The following is a 25,294-nucleotide window of genomic DNA, read 5'->3' on the forward strand; positions in this document are numbered from 1 at the left end:
GATCGTTAGGGGGACCGGGAGATGGCTTGTCATGCCCAAAGGCAGGCCAAACATGGCTAGAGCTTCTTTTCAAGAGAAGGCGGCCATGCTTATTTTGATGTGAGATTTCCTGGTTTTTAAGATATTGGCAACTGATTACAGGGATTTTGTTGTTTAAATCAACACTCTGGTAGCCAAAGTGAATTCAGCTGGGAGCCAGATCAGTCCCGTACACCACCACCTTCTACCTTCTGTCTTGGAAACCATGAGAGGCTCATCCTCTGGGAGAAGTTTCCCTGAATGGAGGCTGAAGGGTGGGGAGGGGAAGGCAGGTGGACAGCTTGGGCTCCCATGAGCTGTGAGACCTTGCCGTCATCCTCTCTCTGCTCGGCAACCCCACAGAGTACGGCTGCTTATGAGTTATGAGCTGAACTGTGTGTCCCCCCACCCTCCCAAATTTAAATGTTGAGGTCTTAACTCCCAGAACCTCAGGTTGTGACCTGATTTGGAAAGAGGGTCTTCATAGAGATAGTCAAGTTAAAATGAGGTCAGTAGGTTAGACCCTAATCCAAGAGGGCTGGTGTCCTTACAAAAAGTGGGGATTTGGACACAGAAGCCTGTATGCAGGGAGAAGGCCATGTGAACATGAAGACCATCATCTAGAAGCCAAGAAGAGAAGCCTAGAACAGATCCTTCCCCCCTGCGCTCAAAAGGATCAACCCTGCCAACCCCTTGACGTCAGACTGTGGCCTCCAGCACCGTGAGACAATCAATTCTGTTTTTTAAGCCACCCAGTCTGTGATGCTCTATCACAGCAGCCCTATCAGACCTGCCTGGTTTCGAAGGCTTGGTTGGATCCGAGTGGTGGCTCCCCGTTTGGACAGGCACAGGCCCTGCAGTGCCCTATCCTCCTGTGGCCTGGGGACCCGGGATTGCAGATTTCAGCGATGGTTGCCAGTGCCCTCTGTGGACACACTGGCCTGTGCGTCCTGCCCCCCAGGACAGCCTTCAGTTCACACCTAGAGAGGGGGTGGACCCCCAAACGGTGCAGGCACATGACCCCAAGGGGGTTGGCGTTGAGGTTGAAGGCTGTGACGCAGGAGTACCCCAGGATCTCAGCATCGTCCTCCAAAGCCCAGGCACCAGGGCCCTCTCTTCTCTAGGACCCAGGCGCTCAAGCCCCACCCCGCTCTCAATGGGCTTTTGTCCCTGTCTGGGAAAGGCACGGGCAGAGTCTGACATCATGAAGCCTGAGGTGGGGGTGGGAGGGACTCCCCCTCCCCCTCCATCAGCCTTCTCTGACTCCACACGCCTGGGTCTGAGGGATTTCCCTGCCCCTCACCCTCCCCACCCCAGCTGGGTTCTCCCTTGGGAGAAAGGACCCCCCCACCCCCACTCCCCGAAAACTGCTCCGGCCTAAAGGAGGATAGAAGATGCTCCAGTGTGACTGAGCAGCTCATGGTCAAACCATTACTACACTTGGTCACAGTACCATCAGCTCCCTCCACCGCCCCCCCACACAAGCACCTTGCAAAGGTCATGATCAATGGGCGGGGTTGGGCTGGGAGGAGGGTCACTGTGGAGTGTGGAATCTGCACACAGTGGGTCCTCACCTAGCTCAAAGAGTAAGCATGGCGCTAGATAAGCCCCACTGTGCACCAGGCATTGTTCTAGGGGACAGAGGGCGAAGCGGACAGACAGTCAGAAACCCTGCCCTCTGGGAGCTCCCGTGCTGGTGGGGAAGGAGGCCCCCCTGGAGTGCAGTCGGCAAACGCGCTGAGGGCCATGGAAGGACGGGGCAGCATTGAATGGAGGGGCTTGGCGTGGTGAGAGGGGCAGGGCAGGCTTCCAGAGGAAGTGGCATCCAGGCTGGAAGCCTACAGGATGTGCAGGCTGTGGCCCATGGCACTGGGTAACCAGTGCTGCGGGATGGGGTGGGGAGGCCTGTCCAGGAGGAAGGAACGAGTGCAAAGGTCTCCGGTCAGAAGGTGCCGCTGGGTATTTGAGGAACAATGTGTGCACCAGCTCTGTGGTTATGAAGCTTAACTCTGTGCCAGGAGCCATTCTACAAACAGGATAGATTAGAACTCAGCGGGCGAAGCCCTTATCTTCCTGGAGATCATGTTCTCATGAGAGGAGACAATCAATGCATAAGGTCATTTTTTTTTTTTAAAGATTTTATTTATTTAACAGAGAGAGACATAGCGAGAGCGGGAACACAAGCAGGGGGAGTGGGAGAGGGAGAAGCAGGCTTCCCGCAGAGCGGGAAGCCCGATGCGGGGCTCGATCCCAGGACCCTGGGATCATGACCTGAGCCGAAGGCAGACGCTTAACGACTGAGCCACCCAGGCGCCCGCATAAGGTCATTTTTGACAGCAAGACGAGTCTGGAAAATAGACCAGGATGAGGGCACCAAACATGACCCAGGGAAGTGATTCAAGAGAGGGTGGAGGTGACGCTGAAGGCAAGAGTGGGCAGGTCCCGTCTCCTGCTCACCCCCTCTGTGGCCTCTTGGGACCGAGGTTATACCTGTCCTGGCCACCAAGTTTCCCTAGACAATGAGAACAACACTTTCTGTTTCTTAGCCTGAGACTTCCAGAGACATTAGAAGACCCTCCCAGGGACCCAGAACCAGGGTGCACAGTGATGGAGGAGGGGAGAGCAAGTGAGGCTGCCTCCCCCTATCCCCTCCAGGAAGGAGCTAGTAGAACCCAGGCGTCAGGCTGCCCAGTTCCAACAGTGGTGACAAGGGCCCCTTTGTGCCCCCCTCCCTCGGGGGCAGGGAGGAGCTGGGCCCTGGAGGCAGGCGGCCCCTGGCACACAGGGGGAGGGGACGGGCTGGCAAGTGGGGGCCTGGACCCTGGGAGGCCAGGGGACTGTAAGTGGGGCCGGTGGAGCAGAGGGTGCAGAAGCAAGAGCATCCAAGTGAGTACTGCAGCCAAGAGGGGCCAGCCATGAGGCGGAGAGTCGAGGACTGGGGCTGAGAGGGTGCAGCAAAGGATGCCCAGAAGCACGTGCAAGACAAGGTGCTCTGGGCCATGGATGGTCACTGGGAACTGCCCCTAGTTTAGGATGGGGCAGGGTGCTGCTCAGGACGGCTTGGGGAACGGGCTGGGACCGTGGCAGGGACAGTGACCGGGCTTAGGGAAGGAACCACAGAGAGGAAGAATGCAGGGCTCTTCTCAGCATCTCTGTGGTGGAAAGTCTGCAGTAACAGCTGCCCTGGGGCTCCTAAGTTTGGGCCAGATGGCAGGGTTGGGGGTGAGGGGGGCTGGATGAAGAGCAGAGGGATGGGCAGGTGATCATCCACCTGCATCCTGCCATCTGTGAGGGGGTGGGGGCAGTGAGCTATGTGTGAGACAGTGTCAGCACCCGGGTGCATGACAGGTGTGTGTGTGTTCGCGTGCATGTGCAAGCACACACCTCCCCTGGGTGAGTCTTAATCTACATCAGTGCTCCTCAACCTTGTTCTCTTTTTTTTTTTTAAGATTTTATTTATTTATTTGACAGAGAGATAGAGAGAGAGCACAAGTAGGCAGAGAGGCAGGCAGAGGGAGAGGGAGAAGCAGACTCTCCACTGAGCAGGGAGCCCCGACGTGGGGCTCGATCCCAGAACCCTGGGATCATGACCTGAGCCGAAGGCAGACGCTTAACCGACTGAGCCACCCAGGTGCCCCAACCTTGTTTTCATTATACCCCGCTAAGGAATAATTTTAGAGCTATTTTTCCTAATCCCATTCCCACCATGAAATTTTACGACCATAGAAATATAGTACATACGTTTATGTACTGTGGCCCTTTAGAGAGTCACAGCTCACCGTAACAGCTAAGACTTTCCTGGCCCCCACCCTAAGAACCCATCTCAGCCCCCATTACGAACGGGTGGTCTACCTGCTTGTGTCACAAGTCTGCCAGGGCCCTGTAACCGGCCCTCGCCTGTGTCCCGTATCTTCTTGTTGCAGTGTGTCCATCAGCCTGTGTCTGGGTGGGTCCGTTCTTGGCTGCCTCCCAGTGTGTGTATGCAGGTCTGTGTGTCTTTGTGCGCATGGCCTGCAGGCGGGTCCATGTGTGTGCCTGCATGCCCGTATCAGCCCTGGGGTGTGGTGGGCGGGAGGCAGGGCAGTGCAGGGACGCTTCTGTGACCGTGTGTGTGTGTGTGTGTGTGTGTGTGTGTGTGTGTGTAGGGTATCTGCAGGTGCAGGGGGCTCGCTGCCCTGCCCAGGTGTGCGCCTGCATCACTATTGTGTGAGCCTGTTCCTTCTGGTTGGGTCTAGATCTGTCACATTTCAGACCGGCATTTGCATGTGTCTGACTGCATTCGCCCGTGTCCGTGGGAAGAGGGCGGCCAAGGCCAGGGAAGGCAGCCACTTGAAACCCTGGCTTCGACCCTGACGCGACCCACAGAGCAGCCGGGTGCCAGGGACTCACGAGCTCCCAACCCTGGGCTCCTTCCTGGCCCGGCTCCAGGCCCAGCCAGGAGCGCCGGACTCTTCTTTCATCCCACCTACCCCGAGAAGCCCCCCAGGCTGAGGCACCCTCACCCTGAGGGAACAGGGCTCTTTTGTCCCGGGCCCTGGGCTCTGTTGAGGGTGGGGACACCAGGGGCTGTCTGTGGGGTGGGAGAGGGCGGCAGGAATTCCCGCGGCATGCTGGGAATGCTGATGCTGTGAAACCCAGTCATTGATGGGCTGGGTCCCTGCCCGCCACCCCCAGGCCTCCGCCGTGGGACATCTGCTCCCTCACCCCACTCACCACACAGCCCGCCTCCCCCCCACCCCAATGCTCCGCTGCTCCCCTTTCCTCCCCAAAGTTCTCCGCCATCACGGCTCGGGGCGGGCAGGCTGTGACTGCAGCTTCCAGGCTGTGTGGGAAGGTCCCAAGCATCCCCGGGCAGCGGAGACCACGTGGGCAGCCCTACAGCGGGCCGCCACTCAGAGCGGACACGGAGAGAGGGCGGCCGGCGCGGCACCTGTCTGGCTCTCATTCCAGGTTGGCTGGCTGACAGCTTCAAGTGAGACCCGAAGGCATTCCCAACTCAGGGAGACTGAGGTGAGGGGCAGGGTTCCAACTGCTCTTTCCCCCTGGCTTCCCCTGCTTCTTGTGGCCGGTCCAGCCCTGGCTCTGTCCTTACTTTCTGGAAACGCCCAGGGGCACGATGGCGATGAAGATAGTTATCAGCATTTCACTACAACGTAGAGACAGGGCAGTCTGGTGGTTAAGTCTGCAGACGCGGAGCTAGGCAGACTGGCCACCAGCTGTGTGCCCTTGGGCAAATTACTTAATCTCTCTGGACCGCAGCTATAACATGCGGGTTTTAACTGCCCCTACCTCAAAGAGACCAAATGAATTAATACAGCGGAGTCAAGCACTGGGGCCTGATGCATGGTCAATGCATTAGAAATGTTTGTAATTCCAAATAATGATACTGGCAGCAGCCAACCTCTGAACAGGCCCCCTCCTGAAGCCTTACCAGAGGCACCCTTCACCTCTTCCCCCGGCCTTTAGTGCTCTCCTCTCCCCTCTCCAGCTGTCGCTCACTTGCTGGACAAAATGATGTTCCTCACGACACTGCCGCTGTTTTGGATTATGATTTCAGGTAAGGGCTAGGGGTGCGGGGGATCCTGGGGCCTTGGCCCCTGAGTGGGCTGGGGCTGTTTCTGTGGGTCCCTGCAGCCCCCAGGGGCATGGTGGAAGGTGATGGGAGTGGGGGGGGGCGTGGTGATCGGGGAAGGACATGTCCCTCCCCCTCAGTGGTCCTGCTTGCCCACAGCCTCTCGAGGGGGTCACTGGGGTGCCTGGATGCCCTCCTCCATCTCTGCCTTCGAGGGCACGTGCGTCTCCATCCCCTGCCGCTTCGACTTCCCCGATGAGCTGCGGCCAGCCGTGGTGCATGGCGTCTGGTACTTCAACAGCCCCTACCCGAAAAACTATCCCCCGGTGGTCTTCAAGTCTCGAACCCAAGTCGTGCATGAGAGCTTTCAGGGCCGCAGCCGCCTCCTGGGGGACCTGGGCCTGCGTAACTGCACCCTCCTGCTCAGCAGCCTCAGCCCCGAGCTGGGCGGCAAGTACTACTTCCGCGGGGACCTAGGGGGCTACAACCAGTACACCTTCTCAGAGCACAGTGTCCTGGATATCATCAGTGAGTCCCCAGAGGGTGTGCGCATGCAGTGGGCGGGGGGTTTGGGGGGGGGGGGCGCCAAGTCCTCCCCAGAGCCTTTCCAGGGAGGTCTGGGATGGCCGGGCCAGGGATTTCTCAGTCTGGCTGGGGGGTGCAAACTCCCATGCCCTCACGGACCAAGTAGATGACAGAAATAGGCAAAGCAGGGCCCCAAACAAGAGGAAAAATGAGGGCTCTTCCTCTTCTAGAAATAACTGGAAGGAAAGCAGTGGGGCCCAGGGGTTAGGGGTAAGGCCTCAGGATCCCTGAGTTAGCTGGGTGCCTGTGGGCATGTTACTTAATGTCTCTGGGCCTTGCTTTCCTCTTCTGTAAGATGGGAATAAGAATAGCACTTACAGTTCAATGAGTGAATCCTTGTGGAGTGTGCAGAGCAATGCCTGGTTCTGGGTAACCAGTGCTGGGGGAGAATGTGGAGATACTGCTCTCAAGACAGTCTGAATTTTTAAGAGAAACCAGAACTGTGTGTTTTTCTGTGTAATCTCCTAATTCCTAAACATTGGCTGCTGATTCAGATTTTTAAAAACAAATCCTAAGTTTAGGCCGAATAACATGCAGTTCTGGGCCAGATTTGGCAGAGTGGGGCATGCCGCCTAATTCCTGAGAGGCCCTATAGCACGGAGTCCCTAGATTCGGGTTCCCCATCAGCACAGAGTCCAAATGAGCCAGGTTACAGCCCCGATGCAGAAACAGACCCCAATGGTACAGCTAGACATGTATCTCCAGGACATAACACACACAAACAGACACACACACACACACACACACACAAGTGGAAAATAAACCAAAGCAGACAGGGGAAAGAAGTTTCTTCAGGGTTACAGTGCAGTATCCAGAGCACAGATGATGAAACCAGAGTGACAGAGTTTGAAGCTCAGTTTTACTCCACACTAGCTGTGGCCTCAGTTTCATCATCTAAAACATGAGCAAAATAACATTACCCACCTTCTGGCATGGCTGGAAGGACTGGCAAGGGAAACACTGTAAAGTACTCAGCCCATTATATTGTTATTTTCATTATTACCCATCTGAGGTCGGATGGTGGAGGGCCTCTGGGTGAAGGATAACCAGGAGGAGAGAAGATTGTAGGGAATTCTGTATGCAAGGATGGGGAGGGGACCAGGAGCCAAGAATGCTTCCTCAACCCTCCTGTTCCCCCCTCTCATCTAGACACCCCCAACATCGTGGTCCCCCCGGAGGTGGTGGTAGGCTCGGAAGTGGAGGTGAGCTGCATGGTGCCTGACAACTGCCCAGAGCTGCGCCCGGAGCTCAGCTGGCTGGGCCACGAAGGGCTGGGGGAGCCCGCGGTGCTGGGTCGGCTGCGCGAGGACGAGGGCACCTGGGTGCAGGTGTCACTGCTACACTTCGTGCCCACTAGGGAGGCCAACGGCCACCGGCTGGGCTGCCAGGCCTCCTTCCCCAACACCACCCTGCAGTTCGAGGGCTATGCCAGCCTGGACGTCAAGTGTGAGCCTGGGGGCGGGGCGAGGCGGGGGCGGGGGCGGGGTCAGGGCCAGGGGCGGGGTCTGCGGTCCCAGCCCGCTGACCCCCACCCCGTCCTTGTGTCGCGGGCCTCAGACCCCCCTGTGATCGTGGAGATGAATGCCTCGGTGGAAGCCATCGAGGGCTCGCACGTCAGCCTGCTCTGCGGGGCGGACAGCAACCCCCTGCCCCTGCTGACCTGGATGCGGGACGGCACGGTGCTCCGGGAGGCCGTGGCTGAGAGCCTGTTCTTGGATCTGGAAGAGGTGACCCCCGCGGAGGACGGCGTCTACGCCTGCCTGGCAGAGAACGCCTACGGCCAGGACAACCGCACCGTGGGGCTCAGCGTCATGTGTGAGTGGCGCCCGCGCCCTGCACCGGCCCCAGGCGGACAGAGGAGGGGAGACAGGCGGCGGAGCCAGGGGGCTGGTGGAGCTGGGCGGGGGGCGGGGGCGGCCCCCCCAGGCCACAAACAAGGTGGAGGCCAAGGTGGAGCGGAGGGCTGCGGGTCAAGGCGTTCCTTCCTGCGTCCCACAAGTATCTGATGAACACCTACTGCGCACCACTCTCATCCCCCAGACGAGGTGTGAAGACAGATGGGTCCCTGACCCCCAGGGGAGCCAGTGAAACTCCGTTTCCTTCAGACCAGCCTTCGCTGGTCTAGGAGTAGATCTGGGCCCTGGAAATCCGCATTTCCCAATGAGCCCCAGTGCAGCTGTAGGGATAGGGACGAAGGGACCCCAGACCTCACCCAGACCCTTGCACACTGTGTACATTCTGGAGTCCCCCGGGGAGGGCGGGGAACGTCGGGCTGGTCAGATAAGGTTCTTTGTTAGGAACCAAGGAGAGGTCATTCATTCATTCACAAATATTTATTGAGGCAAAATGCCCAGGGCTGTGGATAATAATAATGAGAGCTGCGGCCAACATTTACTCAGCAGTTTCTGAGAGCTTTCCACAAATACGCTTACCCCGGACATCCCCACGGCTGGCCCCGACCCACCTCTTCTCTTCTCAGGGAAGCCTTCCCTCACCATCCTAGTTAAAACTCCAAATACCCTGATTTCCCATACCACGTTTCCTTTTCTACAAAGCCCTTATCCCCATCTTGCCAACTACATTTATTTACTAACACAGTGTCCACTCAGGTGGTTGGGAATCTTCATCTTATTTTGTTCAGGCTAAAACAGCGCCTGTCCCATAGGTTCTCAGTGGCTCCTGTGTGGTTGGGACTATTATTAAGTTCATTTTCCAGATAAGAGAAATGAGGTCCTGAGGGGTTAGGACATGGGTCCACACCCAGCTAGCTGGTAAGGGGTAGAGCTGGGATTTGAGCACAAGCGCTCTGACCGCAGAGCCCCTGTTCTTGTAAACAGGATAGCCAGACAGGGGTTACCTGAACCATCCTGAGCCAGTGTGCTGAGATTGGGGTATATGGGGTCACATTGGGGGTGGGAGTTGGCTGGCAGAAGAGGCACCCTTGGCTTCTGACCATTGGCGCCCCCTGTCCTGCCCCCCCCCCCCAGATGCACCCCGGAAGCCGATGGTGAACGGGACGATGGTGGCCGTGGAGGGGGAGACGGTCTCCATCTTGTGCTCCACACAGAGCAACCCGGATCCTATTCTCACCATCTTCAAGGAGAAGCAGATTCTGGCCACGGTCATCTACGAGAGCGAGCTGCAGCTTGAGCTGCCTGCCGTCACTCCGGAGGATGACGGAGAGTACTGGTGTGTGGCTGAGAACCAGTATGGCCAGAGGGCCACCACCTTCAACCTATCCGTGGAATGTGAGTACCCCCCTCCACTCCCCCCCCTCCCATTGTCCTGCTGAGAGCCAGCTGGACTTGATCTCTTTCCACATTCCCTGTCTCAGTGGATGGTTCAGTGGGCGCACCTGGGTTACTGGGAAGCATCCATGCATCCCAACCAAGGGTCAGCTTTGCACCAGTAGATGAGAATAAGCAAGGGAGGGAAGCTGAATCCACAGCAAGAAATTGGAAGTCCCACCTGAGAGTACTGTGTTCCCACATCCTGGGGTATGCTTTTGACCAAGGAGATTTCTGGATCCTGTGGCCTCTGACCCCTTTGCATTCACCAATAACCACAACATCTAACCCTTGAGTTGCATTGCTATGTACCAGGCATTGCTGGAAGCTTTGTACGGGGATCCACTCAATTGATCCACATGACATTCCCAGGAGAGAGGTTCTATTACTGTCTCCAGTTTCCCGAGAAGCAAACTGAGGCCCAGAGAGGTTATGCCATTTACCCAAGGTCACACAGCTAGAGAACGGTTCAAATCCAGACAGTCTGGCTCCACTGTTCTGTACTGCCATGGTTGACCTCATCCTATGTTATTACATCAGAATACATTGATCAAGCAGTTGTTATGTGCCAAGGGCAGGGTGACTCTGGGGGACGTGGGGGAGAGGACCAAGAGGACACCAAGCTTATTAACAGATGCAGTATAGCCAGATCAACAGGATGGATGCACATAGAAAGCCTGGAGGTCTTGGAAATGAAGCTCAACCTTCCACTGGCAATCAGCACCTGTCCCGACCTCCCCACTGGATGACACCAACACCCCCACCCCCATCTCGACCCCAGCCCGTGCACGGGGCTGTAGCTCCCAGCTTGCGGTTTCCATTCCCTCTCCTGCAGCAACTCCCTCTGGAATGTCACCTCCGTGTTGCCATCTCCTCTGCCTCCTCTTCAGCTCCTGCCCGGCCTCTGGCACTAGTCTCCATACTTTACCACTCCCCGCCTCCATTAATCCACCTACAGTGGTCCCCAGACGGTATTGAGCACCATGCCTACTCAGTACTTTGGATGTGGTAATAATCACTACGTGGTAGATACAGACTATTTCTGGAGTGCCACCTTGCAAGGCAAAGGGGTGGCCACGCACTGCTGTGCTAACCTTTCGCTTTGGGGCACATTCCCTCCCAGCCTCTGCTTGCTCGCAGTACCCACGGTGATCATGAGTTGTGGGGTGTTCTGCTTTCTCCATCCTCGCCCTCCTGGGCCCAGCTTCCTCCTTCTGCTACACCCCTTTTCCCTGTCACACCCCCAGCCAGTGGCCTTTTAAGTCGGAGGGTTAGAGAGTCCCCTGAGAATTGGATGGAGGCCCCCGAGCACGAACACCGCAGCGTCTCACGTCCATGGGCAGTCACAGGCTCTCCTGTGCAGCAAACGGTCGTTCATGGTCTGCTCTGGGCAGGACCCCGAGCTCTGCAGGTGTTCTTCTGTGGAGCCCGTGTGGTCATCCTGTGAGGCAGATATGCATTATCATCATCCCGGCCTCAGGCTGCTGGGCACGGCATCCCTCAGGCTCCTCTCTGTCCCTGAAATCTGTGTCCCCTCGCCGACAATGGCAGGTGCCCCTAGTGTGGGGCTTCCTTCTTACTCGCTGAACCATCGCTGAACCAGGACCCAGCTTGGTGAGGGACATGCAGCAAGGTACTCACCTCTACTGAGTGCTCGTGCGCAGGGGACTAGTCTGAGCCCTTGGCCCATCCTGACCTATTTTGGTCTCGCCCCAACATGATTGTGAGGGACTGTTCTTCACCCCAGTTTAAGAGAAGGAAACTGAAGTGTGAGCTGGTGTCCAGCACCAGACAGAGCTGAACTGCCCCAGGTCAGAATCCCCACTCTGTCTTCCATCTTGTTGCATGATCCCAGACAAGTGACTTCACTTTTGCTGAGCCTCTCCACCGACAAATGGGTATATGATAACCGTAGCTTACCCCAGAGAAGGTTGTGAAGAGTCTGGACGTTATGCTGAGCGCCCAACAGCACCTGAGCCATCCTCTGTGCTCCGTAAATAATTTCCCACTAATCTCTCCCTTGGACTCCAGGCTCGGTGCCCATCCTAAGTGCCTGCGGTCAAGGCTTTGCTCACGTGCTCCCCCTGCTGGAATGGTTTCATTTTTCTCATCCTGAATCCTTGGGAGGAATGTTAAGCCTTTATATCACACTTGTGAGCCTGGCTTCAGAGTTCCCATAGGCCCTTGCGAAAAAGGACCAATACTCCTGTTTGCACAGATGAAAACTCCACCTTGGAGGCCTAGGGAAGTCTAATGGCCTGATCGGGGCCAGTAAATGGCAGAGCTGGGCTTCAAGCCAAAGCTGTCCCACCCCAAACTCCCCATTCTTTGTGGGACTGGGGGTCTGTAAAGGGTCAGTTCCCCAGGTCTCCCAGGCCACCTGCGAAGCTGCGGAGATACTAAGCACATGCAGGCAGGGTGGCGGCAAGGGATAGAGGGCGGACACTCTCACCAGAGCAGTAGGGGTGCAGTCTTGAATGAAAGGGTTTCTAAAAAAATGTTAATAGCTGTTGGTTCAGGCTTGTCATTATTCACTTACTCTGTGGGGTGTTAATTCACTAACACTACAACAAGCATAGTGCATGTTTGCCTGAACAGATTTCGGGCTATATATTTTTAATTTACTAAATTTAGACGCAAGTACAAATTGAGGTTCCAGTTGGAACCATCTCGAGGTCGAATCCGGCCACATGACTCCCTGGCCCGTCACTGTTACCTGCATATTTTTTTTTTTTTTTTGCCAGAAATTGAAAGTAAGTGGGGGTAGATGGCCCAAGGGTCCTTTGGCCGTGTGTAAGTAGGGTTCTGGTCAGAACTGAGAACCAGGGCTCAGTCTAGAGAGAGCAGACTCTGGTGCTGGATTCTTCAGGAGGGAAAGAGAATATACTTTTAAAAACAACATTCGATGTTCTATTATATCATATTTTAGAAAATGAAAGAAACAAACAAACAAAAAAAACCCCACAAAAACCAGGCCAGTACCATTTTTGTAATATAAATGGCAGCAAAGGAAAGCTCAACACAATGATCTTGGGTGGAGGGCGGGGGTTGGTGCCAGTGGCAGTGGAGGATCCCATGAAGGGGGGACAGTCAGGGTGCAAGGGGGCTCGAAGGAGTCAGCAGGGGCATCTGCAGGTGGCCAGGGAGGGGAGCCGGCAGGACTCAATAGCCCATATCAGTCTTCACAGAGATCTGCTATGTGAAAGGCGCGTTCCAAGAGTGGGGACAGAGTGGAGGCAGAGCGAGAGCCTGCCTTGACGGAGGCAAGAGCCCAGCTGTATGGGTATCTCACCTGGGTAGGATAAATGCTGGGGAGCAAAACCCAAGTGAGAAAGGGAGCAAATGGTTGGTGAAGCGAGGTGCAATTTCTGTGAGTGGTCAGAGAAAGAGATGTCATCTGAGTAGAGCCAGAGATGTGCAAAGGGGGAAATGCAGCTCGTCTCTGAGACAGCTACCACCTGTTCCGTCAAGGAGTCCCCTAAGGCTCAGCCTCCAGTTGGCGCCAGTCCCCTGAGTCCTGGTCCTTCTTGCCCCTGCAGTTGCCCCCTTGATCCTCCTGGAGTCCCACTGCGCAGCAGCCCGGGACACAGTGCAGTGTCTGTGCGTGGTGAAATCCAACCCGGAGCCGTCCGTGGCCTTCGAGCTGCCCTCACGCAACGTGACTGTGAACGAGACGGAGCGGGAGTTCGTGTACTCGGAGCGCAGCGGCCTCCTGCTCACCAGCATCCTCACGCTGCGGGGCCAGGCCCAGGCCCCTCCCCGGGTCATCTGCACGGCCCACAACCTCTACGGCACCAAGAGCCTGGAGCTGCCCTTCCAGGGAGCCCGTGAGTGCTGTGATCGGGGGCTGGGAGCCACGGGGGTGGAGGGGGCTTCTCTTGAATCCAGGCTTCCCTCCCTGAGGCTGAGCATCAGCCACCAAGCACGGGTCAGGCGACGCAGGTGGATCAAGCAGTAAAGATGCCCTTTCCAGTTGGTAAGGAGAGGCTGCCCTGGGTTGCCTGCGCTTTAATGTTTGCCTGGACCTTCTGGCCACTAAGCCCTCCAGGCCAGTCAGGCAGTGCAAGGCCATGCCAGCTATGGAAATGTTTTCACCATTACCTCTGCCCCAGCCCATCTCCCAAGACCCCGGGGTGTCCTCACTACCACCAGCATTCCTGAGGGTGCCTGGGTCTTCTGTCCTCAGACCGCCTGATGTGGGCCAAGATCGGCCCCGTGGGAGCCGTGGTAGCCTTTGCCATCCTAATTGCCATCGTCTGCTACATTACCCAGACACGCAGAAAGTGAGTGGCCTGTCAGGGCTCATCTGGGGAGGCAGGGAGTCTCCCGGGGCTGGGGAGGCAGGGAGGTCAGTTAGAGGCAGCAGGTGGGCGAGGGAGGGCAGCCCTGCATGTGTGTGGGAGGGCGATTCTGCTCTGTGGATGTTTGGCTGCATGGAGGAGGCTCCTGCTAACATGTAAGGGTGGGCCAGTGCCCAGGCGCAGCACTTTCCCCTGTTGGCTACCTTGTCTCCACATTCTGTGGCCATAGCCTCCTGGCCTCTAGGAACCCTCCTGCACACGCTGTGGTGCAATGCGGGAAAGCCAGCTACCCCTGGCTCGTAGCCACAGGGTCGGTCACAGTCGGTTCCAGGGCCCGGGTGATTACACACATCGTCCCCGGCAACAAACACACTCCCCAGCCCCAAACCACACCCACCTACCATACCTTTGCTGTTTTTCCTCCTTGTGGCACAAACACATCAGCTGCCCTGAAAACAAATTCATCTTTCTGCTCCACATCCTGGTAGCAAGAGGGGCTGACAGAGCCAGAGCACATGGAAAGAACCCCAGGAAGCCAGGCTGGGTTCCCCAAAAGTGGCAGAGACTAGGGACTAGATGGAGGGATGGGCAGTGGGGGACAGGAAGAGGCTGGTCATTCTGAAGAGGCCATCTACCCTGTCTTAGAGAGATGGGTGGGAACAGCCCTGGGGTCTCTTGAGCCAAACTCTTAAGGTAGATGGGGTGCAGAAAGGGAGCGGAGAGGGAGGCCTGGGACTCCTGCTGGGGCTGACATGTCCTGCTCTGCAGAAAGAATGTGACAGAGAGCCCCAGCTTCTCGGCGGGGGACAACCCCCCGGTCCTGTTCAGCAGCGACTTCCGCATCTCTGGGGCGCCAGAGAAGTATGAGGTGAGGGCCAGAGGCCTGTGGTTCCAGACTAGCTGGAGAAACTGGGTGCCAAGGACATGGAGGGCCTGGGAGGGCCTGGGAGGCCAAGGGGCAGACGGGAGGCTGGTCCCTTCAGGAGGGAAAGGGAGGAGGTGCAGAGGGTGGCTGCACCTGGGCTGGGAGCAGTGCTCAGGCTGATCCTGCAAAGGGGGCTGAGGGACTCAGTGGAGGGCAGCCCCCATCCTCTCCACCTGGGTCTATGACTGCATTTCCTTCTCCAATAGTCCAGAGAGGTCTCTACCCTGGAATGAGCGCCCCAGGAGGTAGGTTCCAGGGGCCTCAATGTGCCCACCTCTGGGCCCTTGTCGGGCCTCGGGGTTGGCGTGCATGTGTGTGCGTTCTCGTCAGGCATCCAGGATGTTCCCTGGTTAGGTCTGACTCTGCCCAGCCCTCCTGGCCTTGTCTATTCTGTCCTGTTACTGCTCCCTTCTATCTGTGGCCACTGTCCTGTGTCTGTGTCCAAAGGCCCCCTGTAGGGGTGGGGGCGGGGTGGAACACAGGACAGGGAAGCCAAAGTCACCCCTGAAGGATCTCCCAGATTGAGGAGGGGAGCGACCCCAGACCCAAACATAGGGGAAGGCCGTCCAGAGCCAGGCACTGACACACATTTGGAAAGGCGGGATCCCGACCAGGTGGCCTTAATCGGCGAAGATGCTATGGGTTGAATCGTGTGCCCCCCCAAATTCCTATGTTGAAGAGGGCTTCCTGGATTTGTAGATGACTCTCAGGCTTAGCAAAGAAGAGGCTGTTGTGCATGGAGCACCAGCAAGGACAAAGGCCCCAGGCTGCGCCAGCGTGCCTTGAGAAAGGAGGTCTACACGGACAGGGCTTTGGGACTCAACTCTGGAGCTGTGTGGGTGCAAGTAACTGCAGCCTTTGCCCCTGAAAAAGGTGGCACGAGACCCTTCTAATGGGCTGGTTCTGTTCATAGAGTGAGAGGCGACTGGGATCTGAGAGGAGGCTGCTGGGCCTTCGGGGGGAACCCCCAGAGCTGGACCTGAGCTATTCTCACTCGGACCTGGGAAAACGACCCACCAAGGACAGCTACACCCTGACAGAGGAGCTGGCCGAGTATGCTGAAATCCGTGTCAAGTGAGGGAGCTGGGGGCAGCCTGTGTGGCCACCCCTCCCTCAGGACCCTCACTGGCCCCTACTGGCTATGGGCTCTCTTGCTCCTCAGAGTGGTGGGGCTGGGGCAGGAAAGGGAGGGGGCAGGTGACAGTGAGGTCCTGGGGGCCTGGCCTCCCCTCCTTCCCAGCTGCCCCCGGCCCTACCAGCACCCACCCTGCACTGTGGCTCCTCTCTAACCTCCTTTAACCTCATCTGTCTGGAGGGGAGCTCCGTCTGTCCATCCATGTTATTTATTGCTACCCCCTGCCTGGTCTCCACACCCAGCCCCAGGACCTGTACAGAGGGACTGAAATAAAGGCCATGAAGCCATGCACCTGTCTAGATCCTGATGATTTCTGATCCATCCTAGGGGAGCCTGCCACCCCTCTCCTTGCCCTCTGCAAGGTCCTGTGTGGGGACAAGGGCCCAAGAATTCTAGCCCTGAGCCCAAGGCCACCGCCCTGAAGCTGCCCCCACTCTGAGCTGGCAGCTGTGGGCTGGGTCTGGCCCCTTCACTCACTCACATCCCCTCCTGTCCCCTGCAGGTCGGGGTGTTTCGTGGGCCTGTGTTGGTTTGACTGCGATCTCTCACATTCATGCCATACTCCGCAGCTCCAGCCTTTCCAGCTTTACTTTTTTGGTTCAAGAAACATTAAGTAGGCACCAGCTGTGTATGGAGCCCCTTCAGGAAGCTCAGGCTATCCTGGGAAGGGACGGGACAATGCTGTGAAGATTAACACTGGGGCTCAGAGAAGCTAGGTCATTTTCCTAGGATGCCAGAGCTAGGAAACAGAGTGGCCAGGCCGTGGACTCAGTTCTTTTTTTCCATAACCCCTGTTGGCAATTTGAAGAGGGCCAGACTCTCCGGTACAAATGGTATTAATAACTAAGAGTTGCTGAGCACTTGCTATGTGCCCCATGGTTCTACCTGATCTACATTAATTAATCTCCACTTACCTTCCCTAACTAGTATGACCATGGCTCTCAAAGTGGGGTCCCGCACCAGCAGCATCTGCATCACCTGGGAACTTGTTAGAAAGGCACATTCTCGGGGCGCCCGGGTGACTCAGATGGTTAAGCATCTGCCTTTGGCTCAGGTCATGATCTCGGGGTCCTGGAATCAAGCCCCATACCAGGCTCCCTGCTCAGTGGGGAGTCTGCTTCTCCCTCTTCCTCTACCCTCCACCTCGCTCGTGTGTGCTCTTTCTCAAATAAATAAAATCTTAAAAAAGAAAAGAAAGGAAAAGGAAAGAAAGGGAAAAGAAAAAAGATAAGATTCTCAAGTCCCCACGCCAGACTGCAGGAACCAGAAACGCTAGGGTGGGGCCCCTCCAGGTGATTCTGATGCATTGACATTTGCAAACCCAGAGAAGCTGAGGCACAGAGGTTAAATCACTTCCTTGAGGTCCCCCAGCTGGTAACTGCACAGCCCCAACTTAAGCCCAGAGCCCACAGATCTCACCACTGTGCGCTCCGCCATCTTGGTGAGAAGCATCGGGAGCTCATGGGCCCGAGGGTGCTGAGGGAACCCTAAGAGTAGAGCTGCCGTGTGGTTACAGCTCCTGAACAGAGTTGGTTTTTGAAGAAGGCAGAGGATACTACAGAGGCCACAGTCAAGACTGAGAGGCAGGACTAACCAAACCATGTTGGGAGGGAAGGCGATGAGGCCGCCTCGGCTGGACTGGGAAGTCCCTTGCAGGAGCAAGGCAGAGCTGAGGCTGGTAGTGGGGCTAGGAGCGGCGGGGAGGGGACAGACCCCGAGGCCTGCCCGAGCCCTTTCCTCGCGGGGCTCTCTCAGTCTTGTAGAGAGGAGGACATTGAATCAATGGCTTCATGCATAATGCCCAACTGCAACCTGTGATACCTGCTCCCAAGACCAGTGCAAGGGGGGCTTCTAGAGCGCAGAATGGAGGTGTGTCTTGGGGTCTCAGGGGTCAGGGGAGGCATCCCACTGACAGGAAAGTCCCACGGGGACAGCGTGTATGAGGGCCCCAAGTGGGAACATATTTGGCAAAATTCCAGGAGCTGAAAACAAGGCCGGAGAGTGGTCGGGGATGGGGCAGAGACTAGTAGGGGCTTCACAGCAGCTCCGGGAGCCATCTCCACTGGATCCCTGGCACACGCACAGGGACCCCGCCCTGACACACCTGTCCTCTGACAACAGACCCTGGCTCCAGCACGTCTGGCCTGGGAGGAATGCCCCTAAGGACTTTGCCCTGAGGAGCACAGCAGTGTCAATAATGAGGGACTGAAGTAACCCTGTGCTGCCCAAAGCACTACCCGAGCACCATGCTGATGAGCCAGCTGATCCCAGGAGGAAGGGACAGCAACTTTTATGCTAATACGTATGTTTCATTTAGCACGTATCAGAGAAAAAGGACACCAGCATACCAAACTGGTGATTTTTTTTTTTTTAAATAAAAGCTTAGGAGGAGGCTAAGCTTAAAAAAAAAAAATCTATCAAGTGAATTAATTTAAAGAGATGTATGAAATAAAGGTTCACAGACAGGACAGAAGTCCTGAAAGTCATAGGCAAAACTCTGAAGTTCAGGAAAAATGAAGTGATCTAATGCAAAGACCCATCTCATAGGAGGGACTAGCATTCAGTTGATGACACACAAGGAGGACCAAAATTCAGGATGTCACACTCCACCCCTCTCCTGGGAGAGAATTCATCTATTCCATCAACACACATTTACTGAGCACCTCCTACGTGCCAGTTCTATGCTGGGCTCTAGGGATACCGCAGTGACCAAGAAAAAACACTCTGACCTCACAGAGCTGACATCCTGTGGAACGGACCGATGATAATCAGATAAACAAGTGTTGGTCAGATAGTGAGTGTGCTAAGAAGGAAATTAAGCAGGATAGGACAGAACGTGCTGGGCCAGAATGTGCTGTTTTAGAAAGAGTAGAGAGCATTTGAGTAGAGAGCAGAAGGAAGCAAGGGAGGGAATTCTGTCCATTTCTGAGAAATGTAGATGCAGGGAAAAGCCAAGATCAGGTGCAAAGGCCCATGGTGGGAATGCACTTGTTATGCTCAGGAACAAGAAAGAAACCAGCATGCCTGGACAGGGCTGGTGAACCAGAGCAGTTGCCCAAGGGCGCCTGATCACAGAAGGCCTTATAGGCCATGGTTAGGGCTCAGGCTTTTACTCAGAGTGAACTGGGTTGTCGTTGGAGGATGAGACACAGAGGAATGTTTCAGAGGGGCTGAGGTTTCTAAGACCCCGCTGACACCTGTGGGGACAATGAGCACAGCTGCTCAGCAGATGCAGGCAAAGGGCTCAGGAGACCAAGAGAGAGGAAGTGGAGATGACGAGAGTGGACAGGTCAGGACCTCTTTCATAAGAGGAATTGATGGAGCTTGCTAAAGCAGGAGGGGAGGGAAAGAGAGGAATCCAAGATAGCCACTTCCTCAGCTGTTGAAGATGGTGGAAGGAACAAGTTTATGAAGAACACGAGTGTGCTCTACTCGGGCCCCGTCAACAGGAACAGGCTGCTGGCACCCCTCCCTTGGGAAATGACAAGCTGAGGAAGAGTCAGAACCCATGGCATGGTGGCTCAGAGAGACAGGGACAGATGCAGGAGATGACGTCTGGCTGGGCTCGCGTAGAGCAGAGCAGGTCTTGTGTTGCCAGGGACAGCCCACCCTATGTAGGAAGGAGGACGCCCAGGCACCAGGCCAGGGTCATGACAACATGGATCTCCTTTCCCTCTTCTCCTGCCAACCTCCCAGGTCCCCTCTGGCTGAGACAAGCCATCCCTGGTGGCACCCAATCCTGTTCTGAGGACAGTGCCTGCAGTAGGCAGCTCTGATATCCTCATCGATGAAAGGGCTCTAGGCCAGGGCGGGCTACTCCCAAGCCTCCTCCCCTGGGCCAGGATTGGGGACGCATAACACCGCTCAGGAGTAGCCAAGCCTCTCTCTTCCCCACCCTCCTGGCTTCTAACTCCAGCCTGCTCTCTGGACAGGAGGAGACAACCTCAGCCTCACGAGCCTCACGGGCCTCACGGGCCTCACGGGCTTCACGGGCCTCAAGGGCCTCACAGGCAGGGCAGCAGCCAAACAGAAGACACTCCCCACCCCCATCCCAGAGTCTGGTCTGCCCAGAATATCTTCCCTGGATAATGGGAGGGAAACAATAGGGTCTCTCTGTCAAGCCCAGGCTAGAGCTGAGCAGCCAGAGGTGTGTGACTCAACGTCACCAAGGACTGTTGGTCAAGCAGAGCAAGTGACAGTGTCCATAATACTAACAGCTCATTGTGACAGAGCACTCATTCTATGACAGCCACTGTGCAAAGTGCTTGCTGCACTCATGATTTCTCATGCCACACTCACCAGGTCAGTCCTGCCAATATCCGATCCCATCATCTCCCTTAGAAGGGAAACTGAAGGATGTCACCACTGACAATTGGCAGGGCTGGGATTTGAACCCAGTTCTGTTTATCACATGCTTGTCATAAGCTGTGCCCACAGCTGAGCGCATCACATGTGTAGCTGCACTAACCCTGTGAGGAAGGTGCTATTACTCTTCTCATTTTATAGTCCTGGGGAGGAGGCTCTGAGGGGTCACATGACTCACAGGGGGCACCTAGTTGCCTGGTTCCACTGCCTCCCCGGTTGGGGGGGTGGGATGTCACCCAAAATAGTGGTCACCACCACAGAAGAGGAGGCGTACCACCCAATGTCAATTAGAGGAAGAATTGTCGATTATAGGCGCCAGTGGAAGAATCATCAACAGGAAGGAATCATCGATTGCAGAAAGTATTTAGAACACTTGGTCACCCAAAATGGAGACCATCTACCTCTTTGGAGGAAAAGATGGAAGGACGAGTAAAGGCACCAAAGTCACAGAGTCCTGCTTCCACCCTGGCCTCCTCCATAAGCCCTTGGCCTCCAGAAGTCGAAGCACGTCCATGAGCCTATTGCCCAGTTTCCTCTTGTTAGAAGACTGTAAGCAATGCCTGGAGTTATGCCAGCAGAGGCCTCAGGCACTCCTAGGTGATGATCAGGGATTTAAGTCCCCAGTGGGTCTCTTGTCAGAGACCTTTGGGACCCTGTCCCCCAGCTAGAGTCCCCACTGGGATTGCTGGGGATTTTAACTTTTGATTTTGAAATAGTTATAGAATCACAGGAAGCTGCAAAAATAGAACTTTTTATTTTGAAATAATTATAGATCCACAGGAAGTTGCACAGACAGAATAGAGTGTCTAGTGTGCCCATATCCTACGCAAAGATGGTACAGTATCAAAACCAGGAGTGTGGCATTAGTACAGTGTGTGTACAGTTCCAAGTCCTTTGATCACATGTCTAGATGTATGTGGCTATCACTACCAGCAAGATCCAAAATTAGTCCCTTACCACAAGGCTCTCCCTTATAGTCAAGCCCATTTCCCTTTGCCCCTGGCAACCAGCAATCTGTTTTCCATCTCTATCATTTTGTCATTTCAGGAATGTTACATAAAAGGAATCATATGTTACGTGACCATTTGAGCTTGACTTTTTTTTTCTTACTCAGTATAATGCCCTTCAGAATCATTATCAATATTGTGTCCTGTTCTTGCTACTCCATGGTATGGATGGATCACAATTTAACTGTTCACCTACTAAGGGACATGCTGGTTGCTGCCAGTTTTTGGCTATTACAAATAAAGCTGCTGTGAACAATTGTGTAAAGGTTTGTGTGTGGACGTAAGTTTTCATTTTGGGGGGATAAACGCCTAGGAATGCAATTGATGAGTCATATGGTAGGTGTATTTTTTTGTTTTGTTTTTTAAGAAACTCACAAACAATGTTCCCAAGTGGCTGTACCATTTTATGTTCTTACCAGCAACGTATGAATGATCCAGTTTCACTGTATCTGTCACCGACATGTGGTATTGTCATTAGTTTTTATTTTGGCTGTTCTAATAGTTATGTAGTAATATCTTATCATGGTCTTGGTTTGCATTTCACTGATGGCCAGTGATGTTGAACATCTCTTTAGGTACTTACTAGCCATCCGTGTATCCCCTTCGGTGAAATGTCTCTTCATGACTTTTGCCCATTTTCTAATTGCCCATACAATCCACTTACTTAAAGTGTACACTTCAGTGGTTTTATGTTCACAGTGGTTTATATTCACAGAGTTGTGCAACCATCACCACAATCATTTTAAAATGTTTTATTTTAAATAAACTCCATGCCACACCTGGGGCTCAAACTCATGACCTGGAGATCAAGTTTCATGTTCTACTGACTGAGCGGGCCAGGCACTCTCAACCACAATCAATTTTAGAACATTTCATCACCCCCAAAGTAAACCCATGCCCATTAGCAGTCAGCTCCCATTTCCTCTCAGCACCCCCACCCAGCTCTAGGCAACCATTAAATCTACTTTGCATCTCTATAGATTTTCTTTTTCTAGACATTTCATATAAATGGAATCATACAATATGTGGTCTTTTGTGATCATCCTTTTTAACTTAATGTTTCTATGTTCAGCTGTGTGGTAGCATCTATCAGTACTTTATTTCTTTTTATTGCCAAATATTTTATTGTATGGATATACCGTATTTTCTTTATCCATTCATCACTTGAAGGACACCTGGGCTGTTCCTACTTTTTGGCTTTTATGACTAATGTTATTATGCAAATTTGTGTTCAAATTTCTGGGTGGTTATGTTTTTCCCTTAGGTATATACCTAGGAATGGAAGTGCAGAGTTATATGGTAATTCTACATTTAACCTTCTGAGGAACTGTTTTGAGATTGTTTTCCAAAGTGGGTAGAGAATTTTACGTTCCTACCAGCAATATATAAAAGATTCAGTTACTGGGCGCCTGGGTGGCTCAGTTGGTTAAGCGACTGCCTTCGGCTCAGGTCATGATCCTGGAGTCCCAGGATCAAGTCCCGCGTCGGGCTCCCTGCTCAGCGAGGAGCCTGCTTCTCCCTCTGACCCTCCCCCCTCTCATGTACTCTCATTCTCGCTCTCTCAAATAAATAAATAAATCTTAAAAAAAAAAAAAAAAAGATTCAGTTACTGCACATCCTTTCCAGCATTTGATATTGCCACTGTTTTTAATTTTAGCTGTCTAACAATAATAGGTGTGGTGGTAGTATTACCTCTTTGTGATCTTAATTTGCATTTCTCTAAAGGCTAGTGATTGCTGAACATCTTTTTATTATTTTATTTATTTTTTATTATTAGTTTCAGGGGTAGAGTTCAGTGATTCATCAGTTGCATACAACACCCAGTGTGAACATCTTTTTATATAATTATTTTCCATCCATATATGTCATCTTCAGGGAAATGTCTCCTCATGTCTTTTTCCCATTGTGAAAATTAATGAAGAAAAACCTCACTAAAATGGAGCAGGGAGGCTAGAAGGGTAAGCTAAAAGGGGGAGCCATTTCACTCAATGTCAATTACAGGAAGAATGGTTAACTATAGACCCCAAAAGAATTCTCAACAGGTAAGTATCCTCAATTTACAGGCCTCAACGGGAAAAAAAGATGTACATTTCCTACAAGAAATCAACTACCCCTGCAACTCAGCCAATGAGAAACTGTTATCACCCTGACTTGTGTTTTTCTCCAACAGACTTGCATTCCAAACAACCTCTTTTAACTTCTTCCTTGTCCATAAAATAGCGTTCCTCTCCTTTGTTTGTTGGACTATGCCTTTTACCATAGCTTGTTTGTCCCACATTGCAATTCTTGTTCCTGAGCATGGATTTTTGCTGGTAAAATACCTTACCGGTTTATTTTTAGGCTTAACACCATCATCTAGTTTTATTTTTTTAATGTTGAGTTTTGAGAGTTCTTTATATATATGCATTCTAGATATGCAAATATTCTCTTCCAGTTTGTAGTTGGTCTTTTCATTGTCTTAACAAGGCCTTTCACAGAGCAAGACAAAACAAAACCCACGAATTTTTAATTTTGATGAATTTCAATTTATAGATTTTTAGGAGTTATGCTTTTGGTCTCATGTCTAAGAATGCTTCATCAGGCCCTATGTCCCAAAGATTTTCCCCCATGTTACCTTCTAAAAGTTTTATACTTTAATGTTTTGCATACAAATCTATGATCCCCACTTTGAGTGTGGGGATCATTTTTGTATGAAGTGTGAGGTTTGGGTTGAGGTTCATGTTTTGCTTGTGGATATAGCCAATTGCTCCAGCACCATTTGTTGAAAAGACTTATATTTCTTCCATTGGATTGCTTTTGCTTCTTTATAAAAAATTAGTTGGCCACATTTATTTGGGGTCATTTCTGGGTTCTTTAGTCCATTCAGTTGATCTATGTATTTATTCCCCCCACCAATAACAGACAGTTTTGATTACTGTATATTACTTTATAATAAGCTTTGAAATCAAGTAGAGTGACCACCCCTTTATTCTTCTTCAGAAATGTTCTATCTAGGGGCACTTGGGTGGCTCAGTCAGTTGAGTGACCGACCCTAGATTTCAGCTCAAGTCATGGGATCAAGCCCCCCCATCAGGCTCCATGCTCAGCAGGGAGTCTGCTTGAAGATTCTCTCCCTCTCCCTCTGCCTCTCCCCTTGCTTACGCACATGCTCTTTCTCTAAAATAAATAAATAAATAAATAAATAAATAAATAAATAAATAAATAAATAAATAAACAAACAAACAAAAAAATAAATAAATAAATAAACTTAAAAAAAGAAATGTTCTATTCTAGTTCTCTGTCTTTCTATATAGACTTTAAAATAATCTTGTCTATAGCTACACAAACTTTTGCTGGGATCTTGAAAGTAGTTGCATGTAATTTGCTTGTCAACTTGGGGAGAATTGACATCTTTATTGTATTTAGTCTTCCAGTTCATGAATGTGGTATTTATTTAGGTCTTCTTTTATTTTTTTAGCACTGTTTTGTCATTTTCTTGTATATGTTTTGTTATATTTATTACATCTAATTATTTTTTAAAAAGCCATTATAGGTGGAATTGTATTTTACATTTCAGTTTCCACATGTTCATTGTCAGTATAAAAAAAGTGACTAATATTTGTATTGATCCTGTATTCTGCAACCTTGCTGAACTTCCAGTACTACACTGAGTAGAGTGGTGACAGTGGGCATCCTTGCCTTGTTCCCAGTCTGAGAGGGGAAAGTATTCAGTCTTTCAGTATTGATATATTAGCTTCGGGTTTTTTTAGGTTAGTTATAGATTGTCAAGTTGAGGAATTTCCTCTCTATTCCTGGTTTTCAGAGAGTTTTTGTCACAAATGGGTGTTGAATTTTGTCAAATGTTTTTTTCTACAACAATTTATATGATCATCTGATTTTTATTCTTTATCCCATTAGTATGATTACATTGTTTGATTTGCAGATATTGAATCAGCCTTGCATCCCTGGAATAATAGCTACTTGGTCATAGTGTATAATTCTTTTTATATATTGCTGAATCCTATCTGCTAATATTTTGGTAAAATTTTGCCCCCATATTCATGAGGAATATTGGTCTGTAGTTTTCCTTTATACTGTTTTCTCTTTTTTGTTTGTTTGT

General features: G+C 52.6%; 1 protein-coding gene across 3 annotated transcripts; it reads left to right on the forward strand.

Moving 5' to 3' along the window:
- Positions 1-4,722: 4,722 nt before the first annotated feature.
- On the forward strand, positions 4,723-16,112 carry MAG (myelin associated glycoprotein). Of its 3 annotated transcripts, XM_045890343.3 has the most exons (10): positions 4,725-5,028; positions 5,507-5,575; positions 5,750-6,118; positions 7,325-7,621; positions 7,733-7,990; positions 9,163-9,423; positions 13,002-13,289; positions 13,649-13,745; positions 14,532-14,631; positions 15,602-16,112. In XM_045890343.3, exons 2-10 carry the CDS (start codon positions 5,530-5,532, stop codon positions 15,764-15,766), a joined length of 1,881 nt encoding a protein of 626 aa, XP_045746299.1. In that variant the 5' UTR covers positions 4,725-5,028; positions 5,507-5,529; the 3' UTR covers positions 15,767-16,112. The 3 variants fall into 3 exon arrangements, with proteins under 3 accessions (XP_064436492.1, XP_045746299.1, XP_064436491.1); XM_064580421.1 differs by lacking the exon at positions 4,725-5,028 and having other exon boundaries at positions 5,336-5,575; XM_064580422.1 differs by lacking the exons at positions 13,649-13,745; positions 14,532-14,631 and having other exon boundaries at positions 4,723-5,028; positions 15,602-15,738.
- Positions 16,113-25,294: the final 9,182 nt, after the last annotated feature.

This window comes from Mirounga angustirostris, unplaced genomic scaffold (assembly GCF_029215605.1).
Source record: "Mirounga angustirostris isolate CCGP_5_RB_7025 unplaced genomic scaffold, mMirAng1.0.hap1 SCAF_16, whole genome shotgun sequence".
Classification (NCBI taxonomy): domain Eukaryota; kingdom Metazoa; phylum Chordata; class Mammalia; order Carnivora; family Phocidae; genus Mirounga; species Mirounga angustirostris.

What these genes read in the sequence shown, in the direction of transcription:
- MAG (XM_045890343.3), top strand. Translation starts at nt 5,530, where the DNA reads ATGATGTTCCTCACGACACTGCCGCTGTTTTGGATTATGATTTCAG. An exon ending in TGCCAGCCTGGACGTCAAGT is followed by an intron (nt 7,622 to 7,732) that starts GTGAGCCTGGGG and finishes CGCGGGCCTCAG; the next exon opens with ACCCCCCTGTGATCGTGGAG. An exon ending in CTTCAACCTATCCGTGGAAT is followed by an intron (nt 9,424 to 13,001) that starts GTGAGTACCCCC and finishes TTGCCCCTGCAG; the next exon opens with TTGCCCCCTTGATCCTCCTG.